Source organism: Eleutherodactylus coqui, chromosome 9 (assembly GCF_035609145.1).
Source record: "Eleutherodactylus coqui strain aEleCoq1 chromosome 9, aEleCoq1.hap1, whole genome shotgun sequence".
NCBI classification, from domain to species: Eukaryota; Metazoa; Chordata; class Amphibia; order Anura; family Eleutherodactylidae; genus Eleutherodactylus; species Eleutherodactylus coqui.
This window is the reverse complement of record NC_089845.1, coordinates 163845416-163862187: the sequence shown is the minus strand read 5'-3', so window position 1 is coordinate 163862187 and position 16772 is coordinate 163845416. Positions and strand designations below refer to the sequence as shown.

Genomic DNA, 16772 nt, shown 5'->3' with positions numbered 1-16772 from the left:
ATATATATATATATATATATATATATATATATATATATATATATATATATATATATATATATATATACATACAGCTGGCATAACTTATACCAGCTATACATACAAGAATTCATGCGATACATACCTCCTCGTACTGCATGGTCTGCTCCCTATATACACTATATACTAGGGATGAGCGAGCATACTCGCAAGGGCAATCGCTCGAGCGAGCATTGCCCTTAGCGAGTACCTGCCCGCTCGATAGAAAAGGTTTGGCTGCCGTCGGCAGGCAGGGAGCTGCGGGGGAGAGCGGGGAGGAACGGAGGGGAGATCTCTCTCCCTCTCCCCCCCGCTCCCCCTGCCCACTGCCGCAACTCACCTGTCACCCGCGCCGGCAGCCGAACCTTTTCTTTCGAGCAGGCAGGTACTCGCTAAGGGCAATGCTCGCTCGAGCAATTGCCCTTAGCGAGTATGCGCGCTCATCTCTACTATATACATTTCCCTGGGTATCTTCTGCAATTATATATGTACAGCTGGTATAAGAAATACATCTCCAGTATATAGTCATATGGACCATGCTGGTATAACCTGGGTATTTCCTGTAAATAATTATATATGTACAGCTGGTAGAAGAAATAGGGGTTACTGCAGGTTTTATGGTTCAGATAAGGGTACAGGTATACATGACTGCAGGCTGTATGGTTTTGGTATTGTTCAGTTGCAGATGACTGCAGTCTGTGTGGTTTATGCTGGATAGTTTAGGTATGGGTACAGGTACAGATGACTGAAGGCTGTATGGTTTTTATATGGGTACAGGTGCAAATGAGTGAAAGATGTATAGTTTCGCTATCGGTTCAGGTGCAGATGACTGAAGGCTGTATGCTTTAGGTATGAGTACAGGTACAGATAACTAAATGGATGTATAGTTTAGGTATGGGTACAGGTACAGTTGACTACAGGTTGTATGGTTTAGGTATGGGTAAATTGCAGGTGACTGCAGGCTGAATGGTTTATGCTGTATGGTTTAGGTATGGGTACAGGTGCAGATAACTGCATGTTCTATGGTTTAGGTATGGATACAGGTACAGATGACTGCAGGCAGTATGGCTTAGAGATGGGTATAGGTACAGATATCTGCAGGCAGTATTGTTTAGGTATGGGAGCAAGTACAGATGACTGTAGGCTGAATGGTTTAAGTATGGGTACAGGTACAGATGACTGCAGGCTGAATGGTTTAGGTATAGGTACAAGTACAGATGACTGCAGGATGTATGGTATAGGTATGGGTACAGATATAGATGACTGCAGGATGTGTAGACTAGGTATGGTACAGATATAGAGGACTGCAGGCTGAACATTTTAGCTTAGAGTAAAGGGACAGATGACTGCAGGTTGTATGGTGTAGGTATGGGCATAGGTACAGATGACTGCAGGCAGTATGGTTTAGGTATGGGAGCAGGTACAGATGACTGCAGGATGTGTAGCTTAGGTGTAAGTACAGTTACAGATAACTGCAGGCTGAATAGTTTAGCTTTGAGTAGAGGGACAGATGACTGCAGGCTGTATGGTTTAGGTACCGCTACATGTGTATGTGACTGCAGACTGCTTGGTTTAGGTAGAGGTACAGGTGCAGATGATTGCTGGCTGTACGTTTCAGGTATGGTTCATCTGCAGATGACTGCAGGCTGTATGGCTTATGCAGTGTATATTAGGTATGTGTACAGGTGCAGATGACTAAAGGCTGTATGATTTCGATATTGGTACAGATGCAAATGAGTGAAGGCTGTATGGTTTCACTATCGGTTCAGGGGCAGATGACTGAAGGCTGTAATATTTTGATATGGGTACAGGTATAGATAACTGCAGGCTGAATGGTCTGGCTTTGTGTAAAGGTACAGATGAGTGCAGGCTGTATGTTTTAGGTATCAGTACAGGTACAGTTGACTGCAGGCTGTATGATTTAGTATAAAGAAAAAACTTCAGCAGCATCAGCGGTGCTAATCAACAGCGAAGATTTTATTCCTCCATCACACATAGAGAGGTGACGTTTCGGCCATCTGGGCCTTTCTCAAGCTCAATCACAATTGTAATTGAGCTTGAGAAAGGCCAAGATGGCCGAAACGTCGCCTGTCTATATGTGATGAAGGAATAAAATCTCCGCTGTTGATTAGCACCGCTGATGCTGCTGAAGTTTTTTCTTTATATTGGATACTTTCTTCAGGAGTAAGATTCGGTCTCCTGGACACTTTGGCTGTTGCATAAATTCGCTCGACCCTAAAAAGGGTTTAAATTTGGTGCTGCTGACGGACATCTCTGCTATATTAGGCTGTATGATTTAGGTATAGGTACAGGTTCAGATGACTACAAGCTGTGTAGTTTAGGTACAGGTACAGATATAGATTACTGCAAGCTGAATAGTTTAGGTTTGGGTACAGGTTAGATGACTGCAGGCTTTATGGTTTAGATATGGGTACAGGTACAGATGACTGCAGGCTGTATGGCTTAGGTATGCATATAGATTCAGATGACTGCAGGCTGTTTGGTTTAGGTACCGCTACATGTGTACGTGACTGCAGGCTTTAGGGTTTAGATAGAGGTACAGGTGTAGATGATTGTTGGCTGTACGTTTCAGGTATTGTTCAGTTGCAGATGACTGCAGGCTGTATGGTTTATGCTGTGTATTTCAGGTATGTGTACAGGTGCAGATGACTGAAGGCCATAATATTTGGGTACAGGTACAGATGACTGCAGGCTCTATGGTTTATGCTGTGCATTTTAGGTATGTGTACAGGTGCAGATGACTGAAGGCTATAATATTTTGGTATGGGTACAGGTATACATGACTGCAGGCTCTATGGTTTAGGTTTGAGTAAAGGTACAGATGACTGCAGGCTGTATGTTTTAGGTATGGGTCAGTTACATATAACTGCAGGCTGAATAGTTTATGCTGTATAGTTTAGGTATGGGTACAGATATTGATGACTGCAGGCTGAAAGCTTTGGCTTTTGGTACAGGTATACATGACTGTGGGCTGTATGGTTTAGGTATGGATCAGTTGCAGATGTCTGCAGACTGTTTGGTTTAAGGCTTAAATAGTCGGGTGAATACGCTAATAAGCTTGCCGTTATGGAGCATCTTAGAGCATGAACCTATGCTTTGTTCTATTTTTTTCAACTTTATAAACTACATGCTATTGTGCACGAGTTTGAAAAAAAATGGGGAAAGATAGGTCCTTTCTCACAAGTAGAAAAACTACAGGTGAGAAAGATAGGGCAAGTCTTGTCGTCTCTCAGGAGTAGTAAAAACGCGCAAGAACGCCAATCGTGAAAACAAAACCATTGACATAAATTGTTTCTTTTCGGCCCATTTGCGGCCCTAATTTTCTTGGCCCTGTAACTGGAATAATAATCTTTATTTGTATAGCGCCAACTTATTCCTCAACGCATTCCGCAATAAATCATGTCCATGTAAAGATAGGAGATAGATAAATAGATAGATATGGGATAGATAGATAGATAGATAGATAGATAGATAGATAGATAGATAGATAGATAGATAGATAGATAGATAGTAGAAATGAGTGAGCACCCAAATATTCGGGTCCTCATTATTCGAGTCGAGTGTTTCATAAAATTCGAGAGCTCTACTCGAGTAACGAATCCCATTGACTACAATGGGAGACTCAAGCATTTTTGTATATGGGCCACCAGGTCCCAAGCTTTTTTTTTGGGGGGGGAGGGGTCTCTCTCTCTCTCTCCTCCCTGCCTGCCAGCCAAAAAATTTGCCGCTGACGTGCGCGCTGTGTCGCGGTGGTGAGGGGCCAAAACAGGCACGTCACAGCGGGAAGGAGCTAAAAACTGGGGCGGGGTCGAACACGGCGTGATGCTCGTTTGAGTAGCAAGCACCATCGAGTATGCTAATACTCGAAAGAGTATCAAGCTCGGCAGAGTACGTTCGCTCAACTCTAGTTTTAAAAGCACATCATTGGTTTAGCCAGGTTATATGGTTCATTCTTCTTTAACAAATATTGTAGTACATCATTTCATCTCATCACAGTTCACAAGGCAACAAGTACACACTTGATAATGAACTGTTCTTTTGAACTAGGCAAATGTAATCATGTATTCTAGATGTACTGGCATTATTCCTAGTCATGTACTAAATGTACTCTTTCAAGGCTTCATCTTCTCACTTTAATTATTTTATGTTACATTTTCTATGAAATGCAAATTAATGTGCACACACCATAACCTTACTATGATTCGCTGTGAAGTGCTTATTGTATTTTGATTAGATGCTGAGAGGGTGAGGTGAGCTCATGATTAGCTCATATCAGTACTACGTTTACTATATAAGATGTACTTAATAAATGTACTTTAGTTTAGTACTTTAGAAGAAGAGTTTGGAATCATCATTTCAGTGTTTCTCGTTGTTTTCTTCTCCAATGCACCGAATAGTAATTAGGCATACCGGATTGATAAGGCTACAATTCCTATTGCATATTACTTAAATTGAGTGATTACTCCAACATCTTGGGGGAGAAATGCAGTTGTATGAATTTTTTTAAGGACTGTCAAGGTCTCTGAATGGTAGACACCAGACAAACACAAAACGGTGGTGAGTTGGGCTCTTGTTATTACGTGTCTTCTGCTGTCTTGAAATAGGAGCAATCCTCTGTTTCTATTTCACTTGCTGAATTATCAATCAGTGTATTTTGTGTGAATGAATAGACCATGTCCATACTATGTTTGCAGTGTTTGTTTTCTGTACAAGCGGGATCAAAAGATTCTTAAAGCGGTTTAATATTTCCCCATGGTGATATTACAACGTTTGAAGACACCTTCACAGTTTTAAATTTACATCTTTACATTGAACATGTTGTGCCTCTTCCGGTTGCATTAAATTGGGAAAAAGTTAAATCTTTCCCATTGCCTGCTCCAAGAGATAGGGTGCATTGCAGAGGGAGGGGTGCTTGCTCCTAAAGTGTATGATGCAGCCAGTTGATAAGATAGAATAGTTTGCAAAAGGAATAAAATGAACGACCAAAGTATGGGTGGCGGGTTATGAAAACAAATGAATGTAATATGGTGTGCGATTGATTTGTACTGGATAGATGTGTATTGTAATCTTTCACACAGATTCATACTGATAGAATGTTTATTCTGTCTAATGGCTAACTGATTGTTATGCTAATTGGTAGGTAGAATCTGAGACTATTAACAGGTTAAGACTTTCAGCAATTCCCCATTGGATAGTTAGTCATTCTGGGAATGACAATTGCATCAGGAAATTCTGAATTAGTGGAATTCTAGACTAAACTTTATCATTCAGGGAATAATATTTGCGGTGGCAGATGAGCTGGGATGACTTTAATATCAGAGGGACAGAGGAGGTGACCTAGTGGGGGTCATGCTCAATTAATATTTGTAGTCACAGCTCATAAATAAATGTCCACAGGACAGAGATGACCCAGTGTAGATCATACTCGATTATCTTACTTATTATGGACTCTATGGGAGTGCCAAAATAGAGAAAAGTACATAAATAATGTGGAACTGTAATTGTTGTGAATTTTTGTGTGTGTATGTGTGAAGAGCTCATGTATACATTATATATGGTTTGTATATTGTTTGAAGGCTGGACATGAACTGAGACAGACATGTCCAACAGTTAGCCAGACCAGAAAGGGTGGAGCTAGTTAATATAAGGGGAGGGAGGGAAGATGAATATGTAATGGTTTTGCCTTTTCTAGAAACAGATCAACCTAGCAGAGAAGTGAATCCCCAATTGAATGGAATGTGTGTGTATATATATATACACTACCGTTCAAAAGTTTGGGGTCACATTGAAATGTCCTTATTTTTGAAGGAAAAGCACTGTACTTTTCAATGAAGATAACTTTAAACTAGTCCTAACTTTAAACAAATGCACTCTATACATTGCTAATGTGGTAAATGACTATTCTAGCTGCAAATGCCTGGTTTTTTGTGCAAAATCTACAAAGGTGAATAGAGGCCCATTTCCAGCAACTATCACTCCAGTGTTCTAATGGTACAATGTGTTTGCTCATTGGCTCAGAAGGCTAATTGATGATTAGAAAACCCTTGTGCAATCATGTTCACACATCTGAAAACAGTCTAGCTTGTTACAGAAGCTACAAAACTGACCTTCCTGTGAGCAGATTGAGTTTCTGGAGCATCACATTTGTGGGGTCAATTAAACGCTCAAAATGGCCAGAAAAAGAGAACTTTCATCTGAAACTCGACAGTCTATTCTTGTTCTTAGAAATGAAGGCTATTCCATGCGAGAAATTGCTAAGAAATTGAAGATTTCCTACAACGGTGTGTACTACTCCCTTCAGAGGACAGCACAAACAGGCTCTAACCAGAGTAGAAAAAGAAGTGGGAGGCCGCGTTGCACAACTAAGCAAGAAGATAAGCACATTAGAGTCTCTAGTTTGAGAAACAGACGCCTCACAGGTACCCAACTGGCATCTTCATTAAATAGTACCCGCAAAACACCAGTGTCAACATCTACAGTGAAGAGGCGGCTGCGGGATTTTGGGCTTCAGGGCAGAGTGGCAAAGAAAAAGCCATATCTGAGACTGGCCAATAAAAGAAAAAGATTAAGATGGGCAAAAGAACACAGACATTGGACAGAGGAAGACTGGAAAAAAGTGTTGTGGACGGATGAATCCAAGTTTGAGGTGTTTGGATCACAAAGAAGAACGTTTGTGAGACGCAGAACAAATGAAAAGATGCTGGAAGAATGCCTGACGCCATCTGTTAAGCATGGTGGAGGTAATGTGATGGTCTGGGGTTGCTTTGGTGCTGGTAAGGTGGGAGATTTGTACAGGGTAAAAGGGATTCTGAATAAGGAAGGCTATCACTCCATTTTGCAACGCCATGCCATACCCAGTGGACAGCGCTTGATTGGAACCAATTTCATCCTACAACAGGACAATGACCCTAAACACACCTCCAAATTGTGCAAGAACTATTTACAGCAGAAGCAGGCAGCTGGTATTCTATCGGTAATGGAGTGGCCAGCGCAGTCACCAGATCTGAACCCCATTGAGCTGTTGTGGGAGCAGCTTGACCGTATGGTACGCCAGAAGTGCCCATCCAACCAATCCAACTTGTGGGAGATGCTTCTAGAAGCGTGGGGTGCAATTTCACAAGCTTACCTCAACAAATTAACAGCTAGAATGTCAAAGGTGTGCAATGCTGTAATTGCTGCAAAAGGAGGATTCTTTGACGAAAGCAAAGTTTGATGTAAAAACAATGTTATTTCAAATACAAATCATTATTTCTAACCTTGTCAATGTCTTGACTCTATTTTCTATACATTTCACAACGCATGGTGGTGAATAAGTGTGACTTTTCATGGAAAACACAAAATTGTTTGGGTGACCCCAAACTTTTGAACGGTAGTGTATATATATTTTATATATATATTGCGCTAAATGTGGTGAAGATATATATATATATATATATATATATATATATATATATATATATATATATATATATATATATATATATATATATATATATCTTCTTGATGCATGCACAACACAAGTATGTTTAATATATTGGGACCTACTTATTTGAATACTATTGAACTATGATGATAAAATGCTAATGGGACAAATGTGATCTTGACAAGCCTTATAAGTACATAACAAACAGAATCAAATTAATAACAAGAATTTTCTTAAAGTGTACATTTTTAATTTGGAAAGATTTTTAGCGTGAGAGGCCTTCCCAGTCAACTTATTAGGGGCAGACATGCTTATAGCAATACAAGCAATAATTGAGTATACCTTAATTGTATTAAGGTGACTTGCTTGAAGATTGAGACAATAAATTGTTAAGCATTGTGAGACTATTGTTAAGATTTTCAATATATCAGAAAACTTAAAAATTGCTGGAGATGTACACATAGTCCCATAGCTGCAAAAACTATGCCATAGCTAGCCATTTCCCCTCAATATGTTTGAATTAAAAGAGCTGGCCAACTCCCCATACACACCAGTGAGTTCTAGCAAATTCAAATGGAAAAAGCTCTCCCAGAAAGGATGGTATGAAAATGATTGATTGGTCTCAACTGAGCAAGGTAGAAATGTGTAATCACAGTTCAGCCTCAGAAACCAAAGCAACATGCTTTCCCAACATTATAAATTACTCTTGCACCCATATCAAAAGCAGTAGTGCAGTAGACCCACTTTTTTCAAGCACACCAGATAAAATTTCTGTGGGAAACTCATCACACAACACGGTGTATAAGAGCAGAACTATAATTAAAGGTGATTACACCTATAATTACTATAGATTAGGTAATCTGTCTTGCAGTCATTAGAATGATAAGAAATCCAAATAAAATACAGTAGATATAATTTCGACCCAGTGGTTAGCTGTTGTCTTCAACTATACTGTCCTAGCACTTCTTCCAAGTATTTACATTGTATGCAGACATGAGGCCTACAAGTGGCTTCTGTTGAACTAAACAGGTTTGTGTACTTTTATTCGGCTTACACCTGCCACCTTTTTTTTCTACATGATGATCTCTCCTATATGAGTAACCCTAAGCACACCCTTCTTAGGAGGTCTGCAGATAACGTCTCAAGGTCCACTTGTAAGCCCCATGGGGAATTTATGATTCATAAGATTTTTCGTTTTTTCTTCATCTATCTTCTACTTTTGCAAATGTGGGAGGAGTTGGTAGTGGTAACAGATTATTCTAGATTACCAGATTCCCACTGTATTTGGACTGGTAAATCAAATAAATGCGGTACAGTCTTAGATAATTGTAGTTACTAATTAACTAGCTGCCCAGGGTCGAATGTGTCAAATAATTGGACCCACATGTAAACACTATACAGGCCCCTAAAGTCATATGCAGATCAAAGCAAGTGTACAGGTAATTGAGGAAATGGGAAACAAATGATTTAAAGGACATAAACAGGAACAAAACTCCTAGTGGAGTGACAAATTCTCCACGGTCATTCCTGCCAATTGGTTTAAATCTATTGGGAGATGGAGCATGGGCATCATACAAGCCATATTTCAAATATTGTGTGTAGTTGCTTACATGTTTTATAGGTTGCTAATATATTGCATACCTTATAAGTTTAAAGCTTTCAAAACAGGAACTAAAGCAGTTACCAGGGTAGTAAGCCCTAGACAACGCTCATATTATGATGTTTATCTAATGACCAACTAACCACATGCACCCCACATTTGCAAAAGCTTTTCATGGCCTAAAGAACTACTGGACTAAGGAATGGGGTGAAATAAATGCAGAATAGAGATTAGCCATTTTACAGTAAAGAATAAAAGTCCTCCTCTTCGGAATTATTTTAGAGGGATATACATGGGTCAGTAATGATGTGTATGAACAAAAAAGGGGAAAATATAAAAGTAACTAATACTGGATTAAAAACATCATTCCTTTAGCCAGTTTACATGCTCAAAAAGTGATGGAAAAATACAATTTACAATAATGAATTCCTCTTTAACAAATGTATTACATCATTCCTTCTTATCACAGTTCCCAAAACAACAAGTCAACACTTTATAATGAACTGTTCTTTTGAACTAGACAAATGTAATCATGTACTCTAGATGTACTGGCTTTATTCCTAGTTGTGTACTAGGTGTACCCTTTCAAGGTTTAATCTTCTCACTTTAATTATTTTATGTTACTTCACTGATACGAAATTCTCTATGAAATGCTTGATAATGGGCACAGACCATAACCTTATTATGATTCTCTGTGAAGTGCTTATCATATTTTAATTGGATGCTGAGGGGGTGAGGTGAGCTTGTGATCAGTTCATGTCAGTACTGAGTTCACTATATAAGATGTACTTAATAAATGTGCTTCAGAAGAAGAGTTTGGAATCATCACTTGAGTGTTTCTCATTGTTTTTTTCTCCAATGCATTGAATTATAATTAGGCATACCTGATCGATAAAACTAAGATACCTGCAGAGTACCACCTAATTAAGTGATTACTCCAACACCATTATGGATACTTACACAATTTTTACCATGGACTTTGGTGAGTGGTTGTGGGCTCCTCTTCTTCAATTATGATGTCACAATTACAATTAAGATGTATGTTATATATTCATAATATGTTTGCATATGCATGTTTTTATGACGTTTTGTACTTCATATATAGTTATCTATATTTTATCACCTGAATCAGTTGATATAAACCCCTATAAGGCCTCATGTCCACGGGGAAAATCAGATCCGCTGCAGATTCTACATGTAGAATCTGCAGCGGGTCCCTCCTGCCCCGCGGACATGAGCGCTGAAAATAGCAATTTAAAAGCATTTACCTATCCGTAGCGGCCGGCGAAGCTCTGCTCTTCCTCACGGCTGGATCTTCATTTTCGGCCGGCGGATGAATTCCTGACGCCGGCGGCACGTCGCCGGCACGTCGTCGACGTGCCGCGCGCATGCGCCGGGCACATCCGCCAAGCCGAAGCAAGGGAGATGCGGCCGTGAGGAAGAGCAGAGCTTCGCGGCCCGCTGCGGGTGAGTAAATGCTTTAAATTCCTATTTTAGGTCTCCCGCGGATCCGGACGGCTTCCATAGGCTTCAATAGAAGCCCGCGGGAGCCGTCCCCGCGGGAGACCCGCATGAAAATGGAGCATGGTCCAGATTTTTTCATGCTCCATTTTTTTTAAAATCGCTTTTATTGACGATCCGCGGGTATTTATCTACCCGCGGGTGGTCAATGCATCCCTATGGGGTGCGGATCCGCGCGCGGGAGATCCGCTGCGGATTTTAAATCTCATTTTGCCCGTGGACATGAGCCCTAAATGTTTTGCACTTGTATGTTGCTTAAAAATTGCCCCAGTGTGAGGGCTGAAATGTCACATCTATAGGTGAATAAATAACATAGTTAAATAGTAACATAGTTTGTTAGCCCCAGAAAAACATATGTCCAACCAGTTCAGCCTATTACCCCTACCTCCCAAATGTTGATCCAGAGGGAGGTAAAAAACCCTATTGAGGTAGAAGCCAATTTTTTAGGGAAAACATTTCTTCCAAACACCAATCTCTAATTCCTGGATCACCAACCCTTCTGAAGTAATTAGTAACTATAACATGTAATATTGTAACGCTCAAGAAACACATCCAGGATCCTCTTAAACTCCTTTATTGAATTTGCCATCACCACATCCTCAGGCAGAGAGTTCCACAGTCTCACTTCTCTTACAGTAAAAGACCCCCTTCAATGTTGGTGATAAAACCTTTCTTCTAGACATAGAGGATGTTCTCTTGTTACCGTCGCAGTCCTGGGTATAAACAGATCATGGGAGATATCCTTGTATCGTTCCCTCATGTACTTATACATAGTTATTTGATCGTCCCTTAGCCGTCTTTTTTCCAGGGTAAATAATCCCAATTTTGCCTCTCTGGGTAATTCCGCCCTGTCATTCCGTTTATTAATTTAGTTGCCCCTCTTTGAACCTCCTCAAGCACTGCAACATCTTTGCTGAGCACCGGTGTCCAGAATTGTACACAGTATTCCATGTGGGTCCTGACTAGTGCCTTATATAGTGGAAGAATAATGTTCTCATCCCTCGCCCCTATGCCTCTTTTAATATATCCCAAGACTTTATTTGCTTTTGCGGCAGCTGACTGGCATTGGTTGCTCCAGTTAAATCTACAATCCACTAGTACCCCCAGGTCTTTTATCATATCACTTTTCCCTAGTACCCCATTTAGTGTATATTGGTGACATCCGTTTCTCCTGCCCATGTGCAGAACCTTACATTTATCAACATTGAACTTCATTTGCCATTTTTCTATCCAAGCCCCCAACTTATCTAGATCCATTTGTAGCCGTACATTGTCCTTCTTTGTATTTATTACCTTGCATAATTTTGTATCATCTGCAAATATTGATACTTTGTAGTCCTTCTATGAGGTCTTTGATAAATATTAATATAATTAGAAAGCAGCATGTTTTTTAACGAGATGTCAAAAAGGATATTCAGACCAAAAAGTCCCGTGTCTTGACATTGTTACTAGAGATGAGCGAACACCAAAATGTTCGGGTGTTCGTTATTCGTAACGAACTTCCCGTGATGCTCGAGGGTTCGTTTCGAACAACGAACCCCATTGAAGTCAATGGGCGACCAGAACATTTTTGTATTTCGCCGATGCTCGCTAAGGTTTTCATGTGTGAAAATCTGGGCAATTCAGGAAAGTGATGGGAATGACACAGTGACGGATAGGGCAGGCGAGGGGCTACATGTTGGGCTGCATCTCAAGTTCCCAGGTCCCACTATTAAGCCACAATACCGGCAAGAGTGGCCCCCCCCCCCCCCCCAACAACTTTTACTTCTGAAAAGCCCTCATTAGCATGGCATACCTTTGCTAAGCACCACACTACCTCCAACAAAGCACAATCACTGCCTGCATGACACTCCACTGACACTTCTCCTGGGTTACATGCTGCCCAACCGCCCCCCCTCCCCCCCACAGCGCACACCAAAGTGTCCCTGCGCAGCCTTCAGCTGCCCTCATGCCACACCACGCTCATGTCTATTTAGAATTGCGTCTGCCATGACGAGGGACCGCAGGCACACACTGCAGAGGTTGGCACGGCTAGGCAGCGACCCTCTTTAAAAGTGGCGGAGCGATAGCCCACAATGCTGTACAGAAGCAATGAGAAATAGAATCCTGTGCCACCGCCATCAGGAGCTGCACACGTGGGCATAGCAATGGGGAACCTATGTGCCACACACTATTCATTCTGTCAAGGTGTCTGCATGCCCCAGTCAGACCGGGCTTTTTAATTCATAGACACAGGCAGGTACAACTCCCTATTGTGAAGTCCCTGTCGACCCACAGCATGGGTGGCTCCCTGGAACCCACCGGTGGTACACAGAAATATCCCATTGCATTGCCCAACACAGCTGAGGTAGTAATGTTGTGCTTAACCCTTTCCAATCCAATTTGTATATGGTTTTCCTAGGGGGCTTACTCTTTTTCTGCTGTTATACAACGGCGCTATATGCTGGCTAAAGCCAGCACTGCATGAGCTGACACGTAGGATAGGCTCCGACAGCAGAGAGGCTGGCAATATACAGTAAGAGAACCCCGACGGACGTCTACCAACAACGGAGCTGTACAGCCTTAAACCCTAATGTCTTCACAGGTCACACAGTGGACTGGAAAGGGTTAATGCAGGTGGGTTTCGGCCCACACTGCATGCCCCAGTCAGACTGGGGTTCTTTACAAGTGGACACATGTAGGTTTAACTCCCTGTGGACCCACTGCCTGGGTGGGTGCCAGGAAGCCACCGGCGGTACATAGAAATATCCCATTGCATTGCCCAACACAGCTGAGGTAGTAATGTCGTGCGTAATACAGGTGGGCTTCGGCCCACACTGCATGCCCCAGTCAGACGGGTTCTTTAGAAGTGTACAGAAGTATTAAAAACTCAGTGTGCACCTACAGCATGGGTGGCTCCCTGGAACCCACCGGCGGTACACAAAAATATCCCATTGCATTGCCCAACACAGCTGAGGTAGTAATGTCGTGCGTAATGCAGGTGGGCTTCGGCCCACACTGCATGCCCCAGTCAGACTGGGGTTCTTTACAAGTGGACACATGTAGGTTTAACTCCCTGTGGACCCACTGCCTGGGTGGGTGCCAGGAAGCCACCGGCGGTACATAGAAATATCCCATTGCATTGCCCAACACAGCTGAGGTAGTAATGTCGTGCGTAATACAGGTGGGCTTCGGCCCACACTGCATGCCCCAGTCAGACGGGTTCTTTAGAAGTGTACAGAAGTATTAAAAACTCAGTGTGCACCTACAGCATGGGTGGCTCCCTGGAACCCACCGGCGGTACACAAAAATATCCCATTGCATTGCCCAACACAGCTGAGGTAGTAATGTCGTGCGTAATGCAGGTGGGCTTCGGCCCACACTGCATGCCCCAGTCAGACTGGGGTTCTTTACAAGTGGACACATGTAGGTTTAACTCCCTGTGGACCCACTGCCTGGGTGGGTGCCAGGAAGCCACCGGCGGTACATAGAAATATCCCATTGCATTGCCCAACACAGCTGAGGTAGTAATGTCGTGCGTAATACAGGTGGGCTTCGGCCCACACTGCATGCCCCAGTCAGACGGGTTCTTTAGAAGTGTACAGAAGTATTAAAAACTCAGTGTGCACCTACAGCATGGGTGGCTCCCTGGAACCCACCGGCGGTACACAAAAATATCCCATTGCATTGCCCAACACAGCTGAGGTAACGTCAGCTGTAATGCAGGTGGGCTAAAAATTAATTTGATTACACTGTAGGCGAGGGCCCACAAAAATTGCTGTATCAACAGTACTAATGTACATCCCAAAAATTGGCCATGGCCAGCCAAGAGGGCAGGTGAAACCCATTAATCGCTTTGGTTAATGTGGCTTAAGTGGTAACTAGGCCTGGAGGCAGCCCAGTGTAACGAAAAATTGGTTCAAGTTAAAGTTCCAATGCTTTTAAGCGCATTGAAACTTATAAAAATTGTTCAGGCCTTTTTTTTGTTGGAAGTACTCGCAGACACCACCATGGCAGATGAGGTAGACTTCACCACCGGAGATGCCGGCGCCTCCACCACCTTCCCCATGCAGTGCTCTGCGCTGCGCAAGAACGGCTTCGTGGTGCTGAAGTCCCGTCCCTGCAAGATCGTGGAAATGTCAACCTCCAAGACTGGCAAGCACGGCCATGCCAAGGTTCACCTTGTTGGTATTGATATCTTCACTGGTAAGAAGTATGAAGATATCTGTCCATCTACCCACAACATGGATGTCCCAAATATTAAGAGAAATGATTACCAGCTGATTGGCATTAATGATAAATACCTGTCCCTGCTGACCGACAGTGGTGACGTCCGTGATGACCTTAAGCTGCCAGAAGGAGACCTGGGAAAGGAAATAGAAGCTAAATATGAAGCAGGAGATGAAATGATGGTCTCCGTCTTGTGCGCAATGGCAGAAGAATGTGCAGTAGCCATCAAGGCCATGACCAAATAAACAGGGATCCCCGGCTCGAGCGACCTGCTCAGGTCATGATAAACAGATCTTAAATTTGGTTCCGATTGTCACCAAAGCTATGGCCTTCACAAAAACCTCATTTCTTTTTGACTTGACTTGTTTGCAAATACTGCTGGATTCTAAATTTGGTTATGCAGGTTAACTGGTCATTTCCAAATCACTGCAGATATTTCTTGGGTTACCTTTCACATTCCTTAAGGTGTTCATTTTTGAGGGTCCAACAAAGTGACTCTTTAGATAAGGTGTTCTGCATCAGTTGGTCCGTGATGCATAGTTTAAATCGGGCTTACAGGTAAACTAGGGGGGGAAAGCACCTGGAATTAAAAAGGTAATTTAATAAAGCAAATGTAAAAGATGCAAAAACTTTCTATTCCTTACTAATGCATAGAATGAGGAGTCTTTAGAATATTAAGCAAGTTTAAATCTTATTGCATGTTAGACTGTCTGAAACACAAGTATATCACTTGGACATCTAGGAAACATGAGTGATTTGGAAATGCCAGTTGATGCTCCTTCTGCCCTCCCTTTAAAAAAAAAAAAAAAAATCCTGGTGGCCATGTGCAAGTAAATTGTATTACCTCTGTATTCTCTGCCAACACGTTGGCTTGCATATTATAACCTTATAACAAAAAATGGTGTCAAAGCCTGCCTACGGTCCAGACAGGTAATTGGTATACTGGGTGATTCCACATAGCAGGTGTACATGGCACAAAATGAGGATTAGAGTTGTTAATGCTACAGATTTTCACTCGAGGCCTTTGTCATCAAACTGAAAAAATAAAACTAGAAAAATGCAGTCCAGTTGCTTTTCTTTTATTGTATTTATCTTGAAATATTAAACATAGTAAAGACCTTCCCTTGAATTGAAAAAAAAAAAAAAAAAAAAAAAAAAAAAAAAAAAAAAATAAAAATTGTTCAGAAAAATTATTTGAGTGAGCCTTGTGGCCCTAAGAAAAATTGCCCGTTCAGCGTGATTACGTGAGGTTTCAGGAGGAGGAGCAGGAGGAGGAGGAGGAGGAATATTAGACACAGATTGATGAAGCAGAAATGTCCCCGTTTTGGATGGTGAGAGAGAACGTAGCTTCCATCCGCGGGTGCAGCCTACGTATTGCTTACGTATCGCTGCTGTCCGCTGGTGGAGAACAGAAGTCTGGGGAAATCCAGCCTTTGTTCATCTTGATGAGTGTTAGCCTGTCGGCACTGTCGGTTGACAAGCGGCTACGCTTATCTGTGATGATTCCCCCAGCCGCACTAAACACCCTCTCTGACAAGACGCTAGCCGCAGGACAAGCAAGCACCTCCAGGGCATACAGCGCTAGTTCAGGCCACGTGTCCAGCTTCGACACCCAGTAGTTGTAGGGGGCAGAGGCGTCACCAAGGATGGTCGTGCGATCCGCTACGTACTCCCTCACCATCCTTTTGCAGTGCTCCCGCCGACTCAGCCGTGACTGGGGAGCGGTGACACAGTCTTGGTGGGGAGCCATAAAGCTGGCCAGGCCCTTAAAGACTGTTGCACTGCCTGGGATGTACATGCTGCTCGATCTACGCACATCCCCTGCAACATGGCCCTCGGAACTGCGCCTTCTGCCACTAGCGCTGTCGGCTGGGAATTTTACCATCAGCTTGTCCGCAAGGGTCCTGTGGTATAGCAACACTCTCGAACCCCTTTCCTCTTCGGGAATCAGAGTGGGCAGGTTCTCCTTATACCGTGGAT

General features: G+C 42.5%; 1 protein-coding gene across 1 annotated transcript; it reads left to right on the top strand.

The window, feature by feature from the left end:
* The first annotated feature begins 14541 nt into the window (after positions 1 to 14541).
* On the top strand, positions 14542 to 15921 carry LOC136578597 (eukaryotic translation initiation factor 5A-1). Its single transcript, XM_066578765.1, has one exon. It carries the CDS (start codon positions 14573 to 14575, stop codon positions 15035 to 15037), a length of 465 nt encoding a protein of 154 aa, XP_066434862.1. The 5' UTR covers positions 14542 to 14572; the 3' UTR covers positions 15038 to 15921.
* Positions 15922 to 16772: the final 851 nt, after the last annotated feature.

Excerpts from the sequence above, each read along its gene's own strand:
- LOC136578597 (XM_066578765.1), top strand. The coding sequence starts at position 14,573 with ATGGCAGATGAGGTAGACTTCACCACCGGAGATGCCGGCGCCTCCACC.